The sequence below is a fragment of the Platalea leucorodia genome, assembly GCF_965183815.1.
Source record: "Platalea leucorodia genome assembly, chromosome: 3".
In the NCBI taxonomy this organism is placed as follows: domain Eukaryota; kingdom Metazoa; phylum Chordata; class Aves; order Pelecaniformes; family Threskiornithidae; genus Platalea; species Platalea leucorodia.
Window position 1 is genome coordinate 63,439,868 of NC_138825.1, and position 21,559 is coordinate 63,461,426.

Below are 21,559 nucleotides of genomic sequence, written 5' to 3' on the forward strand. Positions count from 1 at the left end.
CAGCGTATTGCACTCAGGGTGAGCTCCAAACGATATTTGTTTTAATGTAGATATTTTTAAAAATCATGCATAAAAATGATATATTGCAGTGTTACAGAACTGGTAAATGGCATTTTAAACATTATATTTAGGTTAATGATAACAGAATTTGTGGATAACGCAAATGTGGACTTCAAGGGAAGATACATAATATTCTAAGGAAATGGTGGTTCCCTAAAGTGTCCTTTGCAAAAAATACTGATCCGTTTTCCTTAAGGTTGTTCCTCATTTGCAACCCAAAACAGCAGCTGAGGTGTCTTCATAGTTGGCTTTTGCTTTCAGTGGCATTCAAATTCAAAGGCCAAAGCTGTAAAAATGTCTCCTGCTCTCACAGAGGCTCGTTGAACGCCCCTGATGGACCTCTCACAACCTCAGGGATATTGGGCCGTGCCCGTACGACTACGGGGGAGCTGTGGGCAGGATGCTTCAGCTAGCCAGAACTGCACCGGCTAGAGAGTGAGAGGCAAAGCAGCCACACCACTGCTAATCTGCCACCCGGCTGATAAGCTAGCTCTGATTAGAGATAAGGCACAGCGTCACATTAACCTGTTCAAATCGCTTTCATGACAGAGCTACTACCTCTTCACCGTGCTGCAGGTCATTGCTGTGGATGTTCCAGTTCGGGTCTACGCAAGCTCAGCGCCCCTTCAGGCACTCCCCTGCAGAGTGTAATTTTTTTTATTTAGTCCATTATTGATTTATGAATATTAATTCAGCAGAATGCTGTGGTGTTTGCACTTCGGTATGGATGTCACACTTCACCATGAAAGCTGCAATATAGTACCCAATCTGTGTGAGTAAATGAGGTCTGTACTTGGATGCCGACCTGCCTGACAAAATCTACGATGGGAGCAAAGGATACTTTGCGTCCTCTGGGCTTAACCAAGTTTCACGGAAACCAGCTTTGATCTTCAAGAGGTGCAGCTGCTTCTAGATGTAAACACGCCTGGGCCTAACCAAAATACTAGGTTGTAGCACGTGTTACTTCAAAGGCAGAGTGCTACGAATATGGCTATATCACTCCTGAGCTGACAGAAAACTCTGCCCCGCACTCGGCTGGGCGGCCTGCCGGGGCACGGCGAGGTAATGGCTGATCTCTGCCTTGCTCTCACAGCACATTGCAGGCAGGCTCTGACAGGCCCCGGGCAGCGCACGTACAGCCAGAGCCACACACAGGGCGTGTTTGTAAGGCACGGTCAAATCAAAGCTCAGTTTTTGTTCTCCCACTGAGGCTATACCCAGACCATACTATATTTTTAATGGTAAACCTTGTTTATCTTCCCCTGCAGCTATGTCCCAAAAGGGGGAGGGAGGGCAGTCACACATTCTTTATTGCCTTAGCTTTATAGCAGCTAGAGGAATCTTTTTTTTTTTTTTAATTGTAAAAAATAAGGTATCATTTTATTTTTAAATGGAGTCCAAGAAAAGCAGCTTTCAACCTCCAGGTGGCAAGTTTCAGAAGCAACCACCCTCTAATGCAAATAGTTCCCTGGCTTGTCTCCTGTATTTGCCTGCCATAATGCAAATCCCTTAGGAGAAAGAAAGGTGTAAACACAGCTGTGACATGCTCCTGCTGGTGGGGAGTGGCAGGAAGGAAAGCGTTAAATGCCGAGGGTAAACAGCACCGGATTTGTTACCTAGTCAGCAGGGCAGAGAGGATCCCACAGATAAACCCAGCCTCAAAGCTTCTCCCCAGCTCAACTGGTTATTGCTCAGCGGCAGCTCTTACTCATCTGAACCTAGGTGGAGCTCCCTCCCTCCATCCTTCCCTCCCTCCCTGACGTGTGTCTCCTGATTAAAAAGCTTTTCTCAAACATCTGCACACACGCTTGCAGGTACCGGCGCTCGCTTTCCAGGAGCTTTGCGGAAGCACCCTTTGCTTCGTGTTGCTCAGTCGGTGGCAGAGACGGCCAGCCTCGTCCCGCCAGCCTCCCCCTGCCCTGGAAGATGGTGAAGTACGGCCTCGACTACACGCGGTGCAGATGGATCCTGCCCCTGCTGCTGGGCATAGGCGTCATCTTTGGTATCATTGCGCTGGCGGGCAGGGGCTGGCTGGAGTCGCAGACCTTGCCCTACATGCACCAAGCGTCGTTATGGGAGAGCTGCACGAGGCCTGAGCAGGGTGGGGAATGGACCTGCGAGTCCCTCATGCGTTACGGTAAGCGCCTGCAAGGGTGGCAGGGAGCAGCCTCTGAAGCAGTGGGTCACATCTCCGAGCTCATCTTCCTTCAGCTCTCCTAACCGTACCGCCTAATATCTGGTGTTTATGTATGAAGTTACGGGCAGTAGGGACTGTCACTGAAATATATCAAGGCTTTTGACTAATAGGGTGAAGAAGAAAAATGCCTTTACCCCTGCAGAAAGAAACCCGGTTGCTGTAGATGGTGGGTTGCATAGTACAAAAAACCACACATGGTAATGTACCAGTGCAGAAAATATTACAGCATTTAAGGTTTTCTTCCTCTCTTAGAAGAAGCTAGTAACCTCTTCTCACTAATCACTGCTTTCCAAAACTTAACAGCTACTGCTGATCAAATGTCCGAACAGCAAGTTGCATGGGTAAGCCTGGTATTAGTGTGATAAGCCAGTCCTGAGTGCCAGCAAGAAATGGGGAGGAAAAAATGTAAGATGGTAGGAAGATATCCCAAGGGAGTGTCAGGCTGCAGAATGCTGCCCTGAAACTGCTCTGGTAGGTGGGTCCTGTGAAAAGAGTCTCCTTGTGATTATGAAAGAAAGCTTTAAAAGATGAAAGGATTTCTTGTTTGTACTGAGTTTTGGTTAAGTATGCTATTAAAAGTGTTGACCCAGGTGCAACCTTCAGCTTGAAAAGGTGTAAACCACTGAGCCTGGGAGAACAGGCAAAAAGAAGGATCAGTCTAGATGTTCCCTGTTTCTTTTTTTGTTTCTTTTTTTTTCTTTTTTTTTTTTTTAACCTATATATATCTGCTATTGGCCACGGTCTGAAACAAGTTATTGTGAGTGATGGGCTGTTAGCTTGAGCCAGGAGGAAAGTTCAAGCGTTCTTACAATGTATGCTTATTCAGATTAAAAAGAAGAGCATTTTCTCTCAGGCTCAGAATCTCAGCTGCTTTTGTTGAAAATGAGCGTAAAAACACTTTCAGAAGCAGTCTCAGGGATCATTTATTACAGCTTCTTAAAATTGTTCCTGAAAGTTTATCATCTAAGGTCAAACTCTACCTTCTATGCATAAAATTCAGCTGTAGCGAGTTAATTGTAGCAGGCCTCTGTGAGGGTAGGGCTCCAGGACAAGACTGGCTCCCTTCAGCATCACGCCCAGTCCTGCCCTCAGAGCTGTGTCAGCTGGGTGGCTGGGCATAGGTGAAGCCAGTTTGCTGCCTCTGGTACATGGCGCTGGTGAGCAGGAGAGAGACCGTGATGCTTAGCAAAGGGCTTCTCAGTCCTAAGTTTCCATGAAAAGTGAGCCCTCCTCCTGACCTCCAGGTTAGGCACTGTGTCATGAATGCTAGCTTTAACTGGACAGAAAATATTAAGAAGTTTCACCTTGCTTCTCTTGATAATACCAGAGATGTTTCACCTTGCTTCCAGGTCCTACATGGTTGTTTTGCATTTCACTTTCTTCCTTATCCTGCCTCACTCTTAAATGCTTTAATTCTGTAGTTGTATGCACAGTTTCCCACTGGACAGCATCTACAGACAAACCAGGGAGGTCATACTCTCTGTGGGCCATCCCGCAGTGTCTGGGGTTACCATGAACCACATCCACAATAAGTCCAGCACTTCTAACACAGAAATGTTGGACTTAGTACACAAATGCAGAATATTCTCTGGTGCGTACACTGGAGAGTCAGCTGATGCTTCTGAAACCACTAGAAACATTGTTCATGTGCTGCATGACTGCATTATGCTCTCAATGGGCATGCAGCTATCATTTGACCTCTTCAAGCTTATTAAATACCCAGAAAACCTAAGCAAATCCTCAGAATCCTCATGGACAAAATTTCCAGGTGGAAAAGGAAGATATGTCTGGGACAATGGAGTCACTTAGCCAATGGGAGAATGCATAAAGCCTGTATGTAAACAATGTGTGCATAGGCCAGCTGACTGGATTATGCTGCCAGGCTTCTGCCTCTGCAAGATTATGCCATTACAACGTAGATCGTGGCCATTGCAAGGGTGGGTTACGCCTGACCCATAAGAGGGCTGTAGATCTGACCATTAAGGATGCAAACTCGTTACTGTCTTGATCCTTTCCAGACCCTTCCTTCAGACACCTTCTCTCCAGGGGTGGGATGTATTCAGATCCAATTCTGTCTTCCGGTTTTCCTATCATTCTGTCCTTGTTCAGTTGGTGTGGGGTTGCGATTTTTCTTCTGGGGATCCTGCCTTTCCCCACACGGGGTGCAGGTGCCTGATGCTGGTCTTGGATTCCACCCAAAAGACCAGGCCATGAGACAGCATCTCACCGGTGAGCATCCAGGTCTTGTGTTGAGCTTGATTCCACCTCCCTCAATGCTGAAACATAGGGTTTTAAGAATTCTGGGATTACGTTTATCCACACTGCTCCAGAAAGGTCATAGAACAGAAGCATTCAGCATCACGTTCTGCGGGATATTTAACTTTGTACTGTGCCAAGCTAAACACAGTGCTGGATAAACAAAGTGTAATTACACACCTTCCTGAGCACAGAGACAAAAGGCATGATGTAAACAGAAAGGATAGAAGTGTTTTACACCTTTCCTGAGATGAACTCTCTCTTTCCCCCCTCTATTCCACAGTTCCCATCTCCTTTCCTCTGGGCTTTACTCTCAGCTTCCCTGCCTAATCTGCCACAGGCTGGGCAGGTTCTGAAATTTGGTCTTCCTGCGGGGGTGGTTGCACTGACATACGTGATACGCATGCGTATCCCAGCAGCTGCCAGCAAATATTCTCAACATGACTTGGACAGTGTAGCTATCTTAATCCACTACAGACATCTTCATCCTATCATAATTAAATGTAACTGTAACATTCTTGCAAGTTGTTCAATATAATGTGCAAATTCAAATCAAATTCTCCACCTGCAATGGTTGTAATTCCCCTTGAATCTCTGCTGTTCGGCTTAACATATGTATATACACAGACAGAAGACAAAAAGCCAGCATTGTTGAGGTCAGTCAGTTTGGAAGGGAATGTTTGAGGTTGAATGTTTTGAAGGTTGAATGTTTCATTGGTTGCACCAGTGGAGGTTGGGGTCTCTGAATATTGGCTTAAGCTGACAGAATTCAAAACCTCACAAAGAAGACAAGATGCCTGTACAATTTTTTTTTTTCAAAGCCAGGAGAGTAACTCCACCAGTGCAGTTATCTTCTGTGAAAGCATCTACACACTCTAGGTCTTCTGCAAAGTTTATGAACTCTGTGGAAAGTGAGAATATGAAGAGTTTATACACTCTGTTATCTTCTCCAAGAGTTCAGATTTTCTTCTTTAACCATATGATACTCATCTAGACTTTGTCAGAAGTCTCTTGCTTTTCAAACATATTCAGCTCAGATAAATAGAGCTTTCTAGGAAAAAACATCTCATGCATTAGGACACTTAGTAGAAACAAATGGAGTTTAGGATGAGGGACTGAGAGATGGAAACTGTAGCTCTGCAATGTTCTTGCACTTGGAACAAGTAAAGGTCTCAAGCTTATAACATGCTTGAACCTTTACAAAGACAGAGACAAAGACTTTTTGGATAGATAATGAGCACAATGTGGAATGTATCTGCCTGGGACATGGCTGAGCTTGCAAAGAAAATGCAGAGGTTAAATCCCTTCGTGAAGCTGGCACAGCACACCTTTGTTTTTCTTGATTTTTGACTATATAACGTCTCTTGAACAAGGTGTGTCTCACAGACCTGAGACACTTTTTCAGTGTGTAATTTATTCCACTGCAGGCTTTGAAGATGTTTAAACATGTGTGGGTTTGGTTGGGAGAAAATAACTGATTTTATTTTATTAGTCCCAATGTGATGCACAGTTAAGATGAAAAACTTATGGCTACAATTGTCCCACCTGGCCCTGCAGCTCTTCCATGTATAGATGCTGCCATCAAAATAACTGCAAGCTTAAGGCTCTAAATTTAGGTTGAAGTGGTTGGCTCATTTGCATGGTGCAAATAGAGATCTTGGGGAAAAAATCAGGAAAAGACATTTCCACATGACAATTGGAATCTAGTTTTTCAGTTATTTTCACATCTTAGTATTCAATTACAGCCTTTTCCTAAGATGTGTGGAGGGTTTAGTGTCTGTGGAGATTAGTGGAGGGATGAATGATTTTGCCATCTGGAAAGTACACCTTCCTGCATCTTGTCTTCCAGGCAAATAATGGGTAACTATGCTCTAGCTCATTCCAGTTTTATTTTGGTCCATGAATATTAATACAATACTACAAGATAGGAGTATAATGGGCAAAAAATTACTTCAAATATGGCAGCAGATAAGTATGTCTAGGGGATAAGTGAAAGAAGGGAATGTTGCAAAAGGTAATATTCTCTTGAGGAAAGAAATATTCTGCTTTCATCTTATAAGAACCCCATTGAGGAGTAGATTTTCTTCCCTGTTTTGCCTATATCAGGCTCTCGGGTCTGGAGAATCTTTTGCTGTGATGAAGCATCATTTATTATTCTGGAGGAATAACAAAATGGAAATCACTTGCTAAAAATGCCCAGCTAATGATACAACAGCGAGGTATGTGGTGTGATCGGGAGCAGCCTCTGAGCAGCAAAGGACCTCTTTTGGTGCTACACCTACCAGTGGCCTTGCACTGCTGGCCCCACAGCTATCCCTCTGGAAAACTATCTTCTCCAGCAGACGAGTGACTCATCACACCCGGGGCACAGGACAGAGCAGACACCAAGTTTCCTTGTTGCCATGCTGCCTACGTAAAACTGTTTTGCCTTCCTCCACGTTCCCATCGTATCTGACAGCCAGCACCTAATCCCAGACATGGGGAAGCCCTCACTTGCCTCAAGCTGAAGCAAGCGCCCTGAGCAGAGTGACACGGGGATATTTCCAAAGGGATGGGCTCAGAGACAGCCACTCTCAGCAGGGCCTGGGAGGAGAAGCAGGCTGTCCCAGCAGCTCTTTGGCATCTGAGGGTGTCTGCATGTAGGAACAGAAATGAAGCAAACAAGTTAACTGTGCTTTTGAAGCAGGGACCAGCTCAAGTCACAGGGCCTTTATTGCAGACTTTCCCCGAAGTCAAGGTTCTGCACCTAAAGGCTTTCAGAATTTGGTAAAATTCAAGTAGATTTGGAAAAGTGTCCTTAAAGCTGGGAAACAAAGGCTGGGGAGGTTTCTGACCAGTCCAAGGAAGCCTGTGGAAGAGCCCAGAACGGAGTCCAGCTCTGTGCTCTGTGCATTGCCTGGATTACAGGGCAAACCCTGACTCCTTTAACACAGGGTGAACTGAAAACCCAAGCTTGTTGCTGTTCCTACTGCATTGTAGCATGAAACAGTTATATTTATATACAGTGATTGCCTGTAGTTTTAATAACAGTGAATAGAGAAGCACATAATTTCCGAAGTCATCAGTCTCCTAAAAGTGTAATGTTACCTGGGACTCACCAGTGAGAAATGAGATTACAAGATTAGTTACTTAATAACATAGAATATTCAATCATTATTCAAAACTTAGAATGCTAGAAAATACAGGCTCAATTAAACGTATATAGTAATGAAAATATCAGAACAACAGCGTATTTAAGGAACTCTGATGCAAGAAAGAAAGAACAAATTTGATTTTTCCCCAGCTTGTAGGAGACATTCCATTGTTACTAAAGAGGTATAGGAGAAGGGAATCAAGCCCAGAGCATTTAATTACCATTGCAATTTTTATTCCTCATCTGCAATTGTTAACATGCTTTCCCTTGTAATTTTAGGGTTTGTCCTTTTATATGTTTAGTGGCAGATTCATTTAATCAGACTCTTTTCTAAATAATAGTTATGCTCTTCAGCAATTAACTCTACAGAGAGCAATTGCAGATGGCATCCCACTGTTTGTCATCCAACCTTCCTTTAATAATTACAGTTAAATTGGGTGGAAAAATAGCAATCGTGTGGAGGGTTCTCATCTCCCCATCACGAGATATGAACTGCTGGTGCTGAGGACTTCATGAAGATCCTCAACACTTTGCATCGTCAGGACCTTAAGTCCTTGAGAGGATACCATTCACTCACACACACACACACAGACACACAAGAGGCATCTCTGCTGAAAATGTGTGGAAACTTGTGGCTAAACTCTCATTTCTCTTCACCTCATCTCTTCCTCTAGCTTATTGAGGTAATCTGATACAGCTGGGCCATAATAACCTCTCCATAGTCTGAACAGTGATAAGGGCTGCAAGATGGATTTTGAATTCCACTGTAGGGTTAAACAGTCAGGTTGCTTAAGCAGGAAAGGAGTTACGCAGGAAAAGAAACAAAACTCTCAAAACACTGTTTTTTTCACATTTCCATGTCACTTCTCACTGACAGCTTGCATTGTTCTGAGCAACCTTGAATGCATTGAGTCAGTGAGTATTGTAATGCCGTGTTTCGTCTTTGTCAAGTACCATTACAAAATCTCTCATCAGTCAAAGATTCCCAGGAACTCAAGGTAGTTTGTGGAGTGATGATGGTAGCCTACGTCCCAGAGGTTTCTGCCTTCCTTCTACTGGTACTAAATAACACTTCAGATCACATACAGTTCTGCTGAAGTACTAATCTGCAACTGAATACATCTAAAGTCACCTATTATGTTGAATATGCACACTGTGCCCAAATCAGGCCCTAAATGTAGGAAGTCTCTGTGCTGTTCTTTAACAACGCCATCAGCAATAAGCAGTTAGCAATGAAGGCTTTCAGGATGCACTGTAAAAGCTATGTCATTCACAAGAAGAGTAAATAGAGCTTAAGATGTATTTTATGAGCACAAAGTACCATTTCTGCTTATATGTTGGGGTTTTTCTTTTGCAAATGGTAAAATTTTGCTTCTAACAGAAAATTAGATCCAGATTCACAGCTGCTCTCTATCAGAGAGAAACTCCCTAGTGCAAAAGGCAACTTTCAGCAAGGTTTCAGAACAAAGTTTGCTCACAGCATAAAAACTGCGGATCAAGAGTGAGAACAATACTTGGTGCATACGGAAATGAGATGTAAATCCAGTGTTCTTTGGCCTCAAGTGGCCCTGGGAATATAAAACTTAAAAAGAACTTTTTGGAAAGGCTCCACTCTGCTGTTTCAATTAGAAATCCTAGTTCATACCCTGTGGTATCATGGAAATTGATTCTGTTTAATTCACATTAAATATTTTAACCCACCTTTAACTCAGGGGTAGTTAGGGAGCAGGTACATCTTGCTACTCTGATTAACTGAGCTTATGTATATGTACTGATTAATCAATACCTTGCCTGTTTTATTTACCAGACCCTTCCAACCCCTATATACACATCCAAGTGTAAGTAATCCTGCTTTAATTTAAAATAAATAGGAAAGAATAGGAGGAAAAAATGTTATAGCATTAAAGTGTATAAGACTGAGCTTTAATTCTGAGATGTTCTCAATGTATGCAACTGCTTCTGAAGATAATGTGAGATAGGGGGAATTCCCTGACTCTCTCATGAGCAAACCTTTAAATTTGAGGCACTGTGTGCACATTATTTTTAATAGCTAACTTACTCCCTTGGTGCTCCCTTTGATGATGGCTCTACGCCCTCTGCCACTTCTGCCTCCCTAGCACTAAGTAAGCATCAGGGAGCAGCCCTCATTAATACAAGATTTGCAGAAGCCAGCTTCTAAGTCAAGCTTGTACATGCCTGGGCTTATGCTGAGACGAATTTGAACCACTCCCTCAAGATGTAACTGCTCCTTCCCTCAAATTCAAGTCGGAATAGCTTCTAAGTTGAATTGCCTACCTCAATAAGAGAAAAGGTTTGCAGAAGTACATAAAGCCTTGGATGCAAGCTTTACCTCTATATGTTTGTGAATGAAGTCAGTGGTGGGGATTTAATAGGTTTTTGCTTTAAGGGAGTTAAAGTTCACCAAGCCAAACTGAGCTCTCACTTTAGCACTAAGCTACGGTCAAGACACTGCTTTCTGCTAATCTATACTGTGTTTTACTTATAGATGGCCTATGCATAAAGGTTTTTTTCCTTACTGTTGTCATTTAAAATCATTATTATGGGGTAATTGTCCTAAATTCCTAATCCTTTCTCATTTATATGGGACCTGCTACTAATCACGGAGAAACTTTTGTAATGATATTATCTTAGTGTGAACCTAAATAGGTTATTCTGTGCTTCCATGGTTGTCTCTTAACTAGTGGCAAGCTAAAAGCTAGTTCCTGCTCACATAAAAACAGCTTGCATGTTATGAGATAATACTCTTATTAAATGAGAAACCCATATTAACTGCCAATGAATTCTAAAGAAGTAATGCTAGGGGAAAAAGAACGAAGCTACCAAAAAGGATGCTGAACAGAAGGACCAAAAATTTTGTATTCTACTCCAAATGGTATAAACTCACACAAAAAAAACCCAAAGAAAAACATCCAGTATTGACTCCCCATGGGAAAGATATTCAGAGAATGCAGTTGTTTTAAGATGATCCAGAAGCAATGAACATAGAAGCTCAGAGAATAATACACATCCAATCATGCCTTTGATATTTTTTTGTCATTTTATTCTGTTCATAAATTATCCATGACTAACATTTGATTTTCTTCATTTGTATAGCCTTCCTTTGAAATCATTTTCAGTCAATAGCTTTCAATCTGCACATACAGTTTATTCATAAGAAACTGCTTTTAATAGTTTCTGATTTATCTTGGCTGTATGCAAACACATGCACACTGGTATTTCAATGCCAGCTTATGTGATCAGCAAACACTTGCAGAGATTTAAATGTTCACTGGTTTTCAAAAAGAGCACAGAAATTTCGTGTGGTTGGCATGTTACAGAGTCATGATTTCCAGAAGACAGGATTTTGCACTGTCCAGTGTTGCACAGATAACACAGGGAATCCAGAGTCCTGGATGACAGTGGCTTGCATATATACCAACAGCTTGCAAGCCTTCGGGTGATAAATTCAGATGTGGGTTAATGGGCTTGATGGGCCATCTTAAGATTCAAGCTAAGGAGAATACATGTTCTGCTGCAGACATGCTCACTTTCCAATGGAAACTTTCTTGAGGAGAACAAACCAAAATGAAATGGATAAAACCTGGCCAAAGCAATTCCTTTTCAAAAAGTGAAGCATGTGCTCTGCAGAGTTCACCACACCCTGATGAAGAACGTCAGGTTGAGAAACCCAAGTGAGTTCAGCTTTGTTTCCAAAATAATGCTCTTTCCCTTTAATCAGAGAGACGTAAAACAGGTTGAGCTCTGCAAACTCAGCCTGGAAACATTCTCATTATGTACAACACAGAGATGAATCACCACCACGGCAGATTTTAGTTCTTGTAAGAATTGCTTTGCAAGACTGGAGCTAGAACTGCAGGGTTTGTGTTTCTTTCCCTTGGTGGTATGAAGGATAACAGAGCAAAATATTAGTCGTCTCTTGCATTTTCTCCTTCCCCCTCCCTCCCCCCCCCCCCCCCCCTTTTGGATTAAAACTATCCTTCCTACAATTGCTGCACAATTCGCTGCAGTGGCTGATGTGTTAAAACAATCAGTCAGCAAGAACCTGTAGATAATTGTTGGTGTCTGCGAGCTGGCAATAAACATTTGTTTTTCTTTCCAGTACTAGTTGTGTATTTAGCTTCAAGCCAGGAGGGAAATTTGGAGAAGAATGTTCTTATTGATTAGACCAACTCTCTGAACTCTCTTGGGTTTCTTTCAGAAAATGAGTCTCTCCAAAGGGAGAGACTCAGTAGTTCATATGGTTTGGAGGTACCAGATCAATCAAAACATGAGAATGTCATTGTGAATGTTTTCCCATGTTTTGAACCACATACACCAGAAACAAAGAAATTTGTATTTGTCATGGGGGAAGTAAAATTCACATGCTATTTTCAAGGCAGGACAGCTATTGTTTGAAGGCACTATTTGGAGCATGAAGTACGGCAGGCTAAGGAAAGACTAGATCTGGTGGTTCAAAGCTTTGGCTCAACTTACTGCTGAGCAAGGAAGTTTATTTCCTTATGTGTGAAGCAGAGACAGTGTTTACATTTTTGCAAACTGGAAAACGCATGAAGGAGTAAAATCAGGAAGGCAGGACGCTGGAGACAGTCTTCGTCCTGGATCTCTAATCAAGTCCATCAGCTTCCCTATGGCTGCAGTCAGCAACAGGATATTCGGAATGTGTTTAGATGGTGCAACACAAGAGGCAGCCATGCTGCCTCTAAACTGAGTTAGCTTTAATAGCAGCGTAATAAAGCTGCATTATTATTGTATACTGTCTCAGCTAATTATCATGCTCATAAGCTATGGTGAGCTCTGTACTGGTATGGGTAGGCTCATTCTGGTCTCCAAATTAGCTCAGGGGTCTTCTCACAAAGCAGTTTTAGAAGGCAGGCACTTATTTTCATTTTCCAGTGGTCACATATTACTGTATTCACTGTGGGTAGTCTGGACTCTCACAAATCATTGCTGATTGACGTACAAAAGACTGTAAATAGAAGCACTGTCTTGCTCTGCTTGAGATGATAGGCATGAAAATGTGGGTTCCTTTTCCCTGTTTGGGGTAGCAAGGTCTTGTTTTAAGACAGAATTGCTCAGAAAATTGCCACCTAGGAGGAGTTTTCAAGAGTGGACGGTGTGTAGCTTCCTACAAACCCTTTCATGGCGTTCATTGGCATTCTTTCAGCTGATAGAGGAGTTGAAAAAGGGAGAAATAGGACCAGCACACAAGTGTTACAGGATCCTGCTGGTATTCAAGGACACTCTTGCATAAACACGCATTTCTTTTCTAACGAGCACATTTTAACTCTTAAGCAGCCAAACCATCACTGCCATTTTTGGGGGCTGAGAAAACAGATTTCACAAATTGCTGAATATTTTCACAGACTCAGACTGATGTCTTGTAACCTGCTGCTCCATCTGTTTTTATTTGTGATTTGACGACAGGTGGACTAGAGCCTTTCAGCTTCAACTGCCCTCGCTGTAGAGTCAGGCGTACCTTGAGTTGGTGTTGCACCTGTGGTGATTCTTTGGCCGGGAGTTCACATTTTTTAAGAAAAAGCTTTGCAGTTAGAACAATTTATTTATGCTTTTGCTTTATGTTACAGCAAAAAAAACCCCCACAACATTGGAAGATAAGAAAATATTTGGGACCAGATTAGCCACTCACGTGTCAGTGTTTTCTGATCAATTTTTCTTCTAATTCTGGCATTTTTAAGGAATTGTAAGTGTTAGTTCTATTGGTAAAGACACTAAGCTACTCTAGTGCTCCTGGCTGGCCCAAGGAAAAATAAACATCTCAGATATAGAAAAAGTTGTAATTAATTCTACACAAAGCTTTTGCTACCTTTTACCCTAGAAAGGTAAGGTGTTTGCACACTGTGGTCTTAGACTACTGATAACTGCTACTTTTTGTAAAGGACAGATGAAGTCAGGGTACCATTCCTCAAAAAAACCCCATAGTGACTCTTCCATGCAATCCTATTGCCTTACTTGGAGCTGCGTATTGGTTTCCTCCCAACATTGAGTTAACTCTTTTTCTCTTTTGTAGAAGTGAGAGTCATAAAACTGGCTGTTAGGTGATTAAGCAATGCCTCCCAAAGATGTGAGCATCCTGCAACAAGCATGTCTCTTCTTGCTGTATAGCCAATGCCCGGCGGGCTGGGCGTGCACCCAATCTGCTTTCATACAGTCACAGCATTTGTAACACTACTTCAGGAAAAACACCTGGGCAAGCCCAGCGGAGGAGGGAGACGCTGGCATGGGCAAGGTGCCACTGCACACGGCTGTGGCCACCAGGCACAGCCCCCTGCGCCCCCAGCCCAGGCGACGCTCCCACCCTGGGGGACGGTGCTCTGCCATCGGCTGCACTTGGGAAGCAAGGCTGAGCTCTGGCAGCCCATCTGCTGCCCACAGCAGTGGCAGCGGCAGCGGGTGAGACGAAACCCCCAGGTCTGATGGTGCCTCAGACTTCCTGGGCACGCAGCTGCCCTCTGAGTCTGCTCTGGGAAAGGACACCCCTTTGCCCAGGAGTTTTGCACCTAATCACAACCAGTTGTGCACCTAACAAAAACATCACCTCTAGATGTCCTTGTCATTTCACCCTTCTGCCAGAAGTTATAACTCTTGTATCCAAGAGCAGTGAGGTCACCACTGCTGAGCAACTTCTCTTATGGCCAGGAGCCCCTCTTTTTGCTGTTGTAGAGGGGTGGCAGAGAGCCTGGGAGCAGGAGCATCCTCAACAGGGTAAACTGAGCTGTGGCAATACGAGAAATTCCTCTTACTGGCTCTTTCCTTTGATACTCTGCTTGAGGTGCTGCCCTCCCACCTGTGCCTCCACATTGCATGCTCCACCTCTGAGCCTCCTGTAAACTCCCCAGGAGTAGAGTTTGGGCTAAAATACTGGGCTAGAAACTGAGACGTAGGCACATTTTTGCTGTCCTTTTCAGTCTTCTCAGGCAGCTGCCTGTTTACAGGAAAAATAATACAGTTGAGAAGCCCTATAAAAAGACAGAAACTTCTTGGCATGAGGAAGAAAAAGGACACAACATAAAACTGAAAATATAGTGCAACAGGTAGAATGGAGCAGGGATCATAAAGCAGGGGGGGGATGGTGAAAAGCAAACAAAAAGGGAAATTGGTTTTGATGGGCTGATGGGAAGGAAAGTAGAGCTGGAAAATCCGGATCCATATTTCTAGTCTAATAGCAGAGGTGGTGTGGGGCCTGGGGGAAGAGAGGTTGAGCGCTAGCGTGTCATCTACCAGGGCCAGGATGGTGGCTTTCATGCCTACCCAACACTGGCCAGGGGGAAGGTAGGACACTTCGCATTTTATTATTTGCATGCTCGAAGCAAACAAATTGGCAGGTTACTGTGTATCAAAAATGTTAATTTAGTTCCAGAGGGAACTTTTACTGAAGAGTACGCACTGCATTAAGTTGAGTTGTAATTATTGTCAGGGTTGTTTGGGCTGTGATAATTTTTCAGCATTGCTGCTGTACATATTTGGTTAGAAGCTGACACCTTACAAATGCATAGTGTAGGCGAAGGGGTGAAGTCTGTAGATGCCCAGCAGACTTTAACTGCCTACTCCATCTACATACACAATTTTAAAAGTGTCAAAGTGGGCTTTTTACATTCAGAAGAGGAGACACTTTGATCTCTTTGAGCAGTAGTTGCCCCTCAAGACTTAAAATACTGAATAAATAATATTTTTTCCAGTTGTTATGCCAACAAAATATGCTTTGCTCTGACATGTTGTAACATAAAGTTATATAATTTGAAAATGAAAGTATTAATATCCTGAAAAAGCTTTTCAAAATAAAATGGTTCTGACTTTGGATCAAAAGCAGAGGTCAAATTTCCCTACAAAACAGATTCCAAGTCTTCAGCTCCATTCAGGACACGGAGCTAAACAAAGGCTGAAAAAGCAGAAACCACTGAATTTTGGCATTTATATACTATTGCCATACCTTTAAATTTGCATGCCAGAGTGGTAGTGCTTGTATAAACACTTTTTTTTTTAAAGGAAGAATTTAATTAGTTTCAGGAACAGTCTAATTCTCCTTCTCCATGCAAAATGCTGCTGGTTTTAGGGCATCTGCTGAAGTAAGGACATTTGTTATTGAATAAGAGTGTCCATTCTTACATCTTTACAGTCATTTTTGTCTCAATTCTTAATTGTTAAGTCTAAAGAGGGAGCTTGCATGCAAGCCCCATTGCATTCTGCATGAGAGGTCAAAGCTGGTGTTTTTATGCATTCTGCACTTAGTGAATGATTTGTTGTGGAACTAAAATGTTCACCTACGAGAGGAAAGAAAGCTCCCGTGATTTCCTTCTTGGGAGCTGACCTTCTTTTCACATTTGTTTAAAATTAGCCTTTCATTATAAACCCGAGAAAAACACTGCAAGGGATATTTTTGTTCCTTTCTAATGTATCTTCCTTCTGATTTCAGCCTGGGGAAGAGCTGCTGCTGCTACATACCTGGTCGGTTTTATACTTCTAGTCATCTGTTTTGCTCTGGCCATCATAGCATTTGCCATTGACACACTTCGGTTCAACTTCATACGCGGGATTGGAGGCTTGCTTTTTGTTGCTGGTAAGGCAGTGTATGATGTCAAGTTTAGCTTGTGCAGGTGTATCCATACTAGAACTGGTATTTCCCTCAGCTGATTCTATACCCAAGTCTTTGCCTGAGTGCACTTGAGTTCTCTATGAAAAATAATATAAAGTCTGTCATGGCAGTGGATTGATTTTCAAATTCTCCAAAACATGGGTGGGTTTAGCTACCGGTATTCTGGAGGCAGGCAACGTGATGGGTGTTAGCTTAAACATTTTGTGTTTTCTCCTGTTTCTTCAGCTGTGTTCTCCATCATGGGCCTGGTCATTTATCCGGTAAAGTTCTCGACTGAAATTGAAATGACGGGAATCAATATGTTCAGCTGGGCCTATGGCTTTGGCTGGACCACCGCCATTATGGAAATATGCTTAGGATTCTTCTTCTGCTGCCTTCCTAACTATGAAGATCAGATCTTGGGTAATGTGAAGCCCACATATTTTTACTCTTCCCCATAAGCACCAGGAAAAATGCATTCATATTCCAGAGATATCTCACAGACCAGCTACATTTTCCAGAATATCGTCATTGGATGTTAGTAGAAAAGGCTGGAAACTTTTCAAACATGTAGAAAAACAGTACTGGCATTCTGCAATAAAGTTATCATCTACTCTATTTTGGACCTTCATATCTGATGTGGGTTGGTTAGATAAAGTCTAAATATTAAAAAACCTTGTGTTTCCTCATTCATTCCCATGAGAGGGGTGTCTGTGGATTCCATTGCATCTGAAATGCCTTCATATTTCTAATTAAATTCAGAAAAGCTTTTCAAACTTCCAATAAACAAAGCAATATATATTATCTTCCTGAAGGAAAGCAGCTCACAAAAATCCCATTTTGTATGCATCATCTTTAACCTGAAGATATTGCACATCTTTCAAGAACCCAAATACCTTTATCCACTGACTGCAAAAGTAGTAAATTAGTCAGCCAGCACTTCATAGCTTTGCTTCCATTTTTCATTCATTCACTTAAGCCATAGGGACAGGGTAAGAAAAGGATGAGAGAAAGCCCCCTACCAAAGCCAGCATCTTGACTTTTACTTATCCATGTGGAATGTAAGTATTTATTTCTAAATATTTGTAAGAGTAAGCAAGGACCATCAGTAAACCCTTAAAAATCCTGGCATGCCATTGCTGAGGCCAGCACAGAGCAGGCAGAAGCAGAAGGGATTTCAAGCCAGCCCTGCAACCTACAGACCTGGTTTGAAGAGGCTCCTGGTGTGGCTTTCTTCATGGGCATCTGCCTCTTTTATCCACTGTATCAAAATCTATGGCTTTTGAAAGCTCTGTTATGCTGGTCCAGCTCTTTTATCCAGCATAGAAGGGTCAGGAAGGACTTAGGCGGAGGTATGATTCCCCTACACATCAGGAGTTGAGCTGGAGCAGTGTAAGTGTAGGTATCAAACCTTTGTTAAAAGGCCCCTTTTTCATTGGTTTGCTGTTCATAAGTATTTTAAAAGTAGAAAGTATATACTGTGGTACGTAACTGTAAAATGGATAAATACCCCTTGCCATCTCATACTAAGGCTCTCATAGAGAAAAATCACATCATAAAACACATTTCAGTATCTTATACTCCACAGTGCTGCAAGCCTCGATATATTGCAAGCAATGAAGTACACTCAAGACTCTGCTGGTTTCTGCCTTATTAATCCTAACTTTATAATATTCCAATTTTTCTCTTAAGTGAAAAAATGGATAATTTTGCTATGTGGAAAAAGAAGTCGCATCGAAATCCTTAGCTATGGAGGATTATTAGCTTGTAACACATCTGCAATTTTGTAACTACGTGTACTTTATGAAAAGTGCCCTGCCAAACGTTCTTTATTGCAAAGAATGAGAGGTAGAAAAATCTTTTAGTAAAACCTCTGGGTAGCTAAAATTAATAAAGGCACAGGACTTTTAAACTCTTTTTGAAGCAGTTAACTCCATTCACTTTTATGAAGTATCTTCTAACTTTGATCAATAAACATGAGAGATGTATCAGACCAATGGGGAGAGTACATGCAACAGGGAATAGTTAGACAAGAACTTGCAAATAAATTAAGAAGATGTTTCCTAGTTGGAAGGAAATTAAAATGAAATAGAGTTGAGAAAGCAGTTTGTATAAAATGACTCGCCATTCTTTGTGTAATATTATCTGTTCAGAGAAAAAAATATCATAAATCTTTTCATTATGCTTATTATACCTAATAAATGATGGTATCTATGTATTGTTTCAAAAATGAGTCTCAGCGTTTGTTCTCTAACAGCAGGGAAGTGTGGAAGCCCCCAAAGCCTCCTCTCCTCAGGCACCACCTTGGAGCACCTGGGTACGCTGGCTGGATTTTGAGAGGGGAGAGTAACTTACAAATCTAGCATCACAACAGCTTGTATTCTTCTTCAGTCCTATTCTGGCTGTCTCCTGAGGCCTTGGTCACAAGCACATGAGAATAGCGGACTTGCTCTGTTTGCTTATGGGCTCTGTGGTGTCAAGTAACTATACGCACGATTCTGTGCTATAGTGTGCTACAGCTTGTTTTGGCACGGAGGGTAACGCACTCGTGTTCACCGAATAGGAAGCCAGTGCGGTCCTGCTTGATGTTTTTGCTCCAATGGATGTGGCAATCCCCTGAGGAAGCTAAAGGAACTTCAGCAACCACTGATTGTATTTACAGTTTCTTTAACATTAGCTGGACACTCACCCAACAGCTGGAGGTAGGGAAAGGTGCACAAAACAAGGTTTAGGAATGTGACTCCAACCTTGATGAGAGAGCAGAGCATAATTAAAAAGCAAAGAAAATCTCCAGCAATCATCCCCCTTCCTCCCTGCTCTCCCTTGCTGCTCTCAGCAGTTTCACCACCTCCCCTCTCTCCTCTTCCTCCTCCTTCTCTCTAAGGGTGACAGAGCGGTGTCAGGGCTGGTGGCTGTGGCTCTGCGGGACGCAGCCCCAGTCCCCAGTCCCCACTGCCACTTTCCCCTTCCCAGGAGAGAGGAGGAGTGAAGCACCTTTGCGGACCCCAGCACAGCAGCAGGGACCCTAGCCTGGCTCCCTGCCCCACGCCCCCACAGGGAAAGGCTTTCTCTAAAAAACCAGAGAGGGTCAGGTGGGTATCCAACAAGCAGAAACATCACAGGAGCTACAGCTCACAGCTCAAGTGCCTGCCTTTCGGGTAGCTTGCTTCCAGTCATGCCAGGCCACTTCACCACGGATCTCTAGAAAAACACATCCTAAACCCTGTGGCAGAAGAACAGCGAGAAAAAGTATAAAACTGCTGTACAGGTCCCCGTCCTGTTTCCTGTGACTGCTGCGACAGGGGAGCACGGCAAAAGCAGCCTGCAAAATGCAATCGGTTCTGACAGAAAAGGAAGCTGAATCCAGAAGCTAAGGGTGTGCCTCAACTAGATTATTAACTAACTAGTTTAACAACTAGCTATCAACTAAGTTGTTAAATTAGTCTACAGCCAGGTCAAGTAGTTTATTAACTAACCAAATTGTTACATTAATTTAAGCTAAGTCAGCATCAGAAAGTTTGGATTTTCAAGCGAAGGAGAAATTAGAGGAAGAGAAGACATGCCTTTAGTTCTGCATCTCTGTTTGGCAGGGTTCTTGCTCCAAGTCTTGCCTATAAGAGAAAAGGGCACTTAATCACTAAGAGCAGCACAATAAAAGACTTAAAGTTTCACTGTGCCCAATGGCAATGCTAAAGAGAGATCAGGAAAGAACAGATGTCTGCAAGATTTGGCTTTTGAGAACATTAGGTCTGCTACACCAACAGAAGTAAAGACTTGACTGCTAAAAGCATTGCTGCTATTCTTGTCAAATTAAGAATTAGGGAAACCTCCTCCAACAAATACATTTTATCCTATTCAACTATGCTACTGAAAGGCAAAGGAAAAACTGTGCTAAAAACAAGTGGAATGTCAAGTAGCCCTACAGGTACAAACTGAAGCAAAAGAAATAATGAAAACTTTCTAGTGGTAAGTTAATATGTTCAATTTAATTTCTGGTGTTTCTGCCAGAGCTTGTATAACATGTGGACATCTTGGTCTTTTCAATTTTCTATGCAAATATGTCCATATTTCACTATACATTTTTCAGGCACCTGCCATTTGGTCTTAAAATACAGCCTGCTTAATCAATAATTCAAATGCAATCTAGTTTGCAACTGTATTAAACTTGTGCATATTTTGTTGTATGAACTAATGCTATGAGTGAAGTTTTGACCCCATTGACATCATTTGCAAAACATTTATTGATTTTTTTGAGGCTGACATTTCATCCTTGAAGTGCAAACCCTTTTTTTACATGTGCTCAGAATCAATATTATCTCTATGGGATGCTCCATTGATTTCAGCAGCTCTGTTTACTTCTGGAGTAGGACACTGGTCCATACAAGGTAAGGAACAAGAGTTACAGCAGACAGGATCATTCCCAGAATAAAGGACAATTCAGTGTGTGTAAGATTAGCAGACTCTGGGACATAATTAAAACACATTTTGTTAGATACACAACATGGTCACAGTAAGAAGATTCATCTTTCCTTTTGACACGTCTCAGTTATGCAACAGTTATTACTTCTTATAATTCAATTTCTGGGAACACTTCCTTGCACATTTCTATATTCAGTGGATTTCTGTGTGCTCTGAAGATGAATAGATTTAAGAAAAGAATGAAACAATCAAGTTTGTGATAAGGGAGAACAGAATTGGCCCATTTGTACTCTGTCGGAAAGCGGGAATCAAACCGTCTTGCTAGAAGGATAGTGAAATGAACAACCAGAGTTACTTCTGAGTCATATCAGAAATTCAAAACTGTGAATTGAAAGACTACTCTAGAGTTAATCATGGGGAAAGAGAGATGAAGTCACATGGATCTTCCCTTATCTTTTTCCTCACTGTCAAAATATTGCTTTTGCTAGAAATTTTGGTTTCAAGAAAAAACTGTTATTCTGGTGCAGCTGCACAATAATGTCTAGGCATAAATTTTATCTGCAAAGTTCTTCAGTGCTAAGTGCCAAAATCTAGAAAAGCACCTGTATAACCTTAAGGTTGCAGATGGTTCTGATGGGGTCATCAGAGCTGTTTATGTAGATGGTTCCTTAAGTGACTTAACACGTTAGGGCTCATATGCCCATCTACACACACTGGTTACTGCCACAGATTTCCTGCATATGAAGTGATGTAGTAGATTTTTTCAATTTTATTTTTCATTTTTTTATGCTCAGGGTGAAAATGTGGATGCATCATAGAATTTTGCATGTGACTGCTGGGTGTGAGGAGAATTTACAGGAACAACTGTCAACATAGTTTTACT

The 21,559-nt window shown here is 42.2% G+C and overlaps 1 protein-coding gene across 1 annotated transcript; it reads left to right on the top strand.

The window, feature by feature from the left end:
* Positions 1-1,986: 1,986 nt before the first annotated feature.
* LOC309587246 (p53 apoptosis effector related to PMP-22-like) lies at positions 1,987-16,718 on the top strand (the record flags this gene model as incomplete). The annotated part of the gene is made up of 3 exons (XM_082305255.1): positions 1,987-2,197; positions 16,099-16,242; positions 16,504-16,718. 3 exons carry the CDS (start codon positions 1,987-1,989, stop codon positions 16,716-16,718), a joined length of 570 nt encoding a protein of 189 aa, XP_082161381.1.
* Between the last annotated feature and the right edge of the window lie 4,841 nt (positions 16,719-21,559).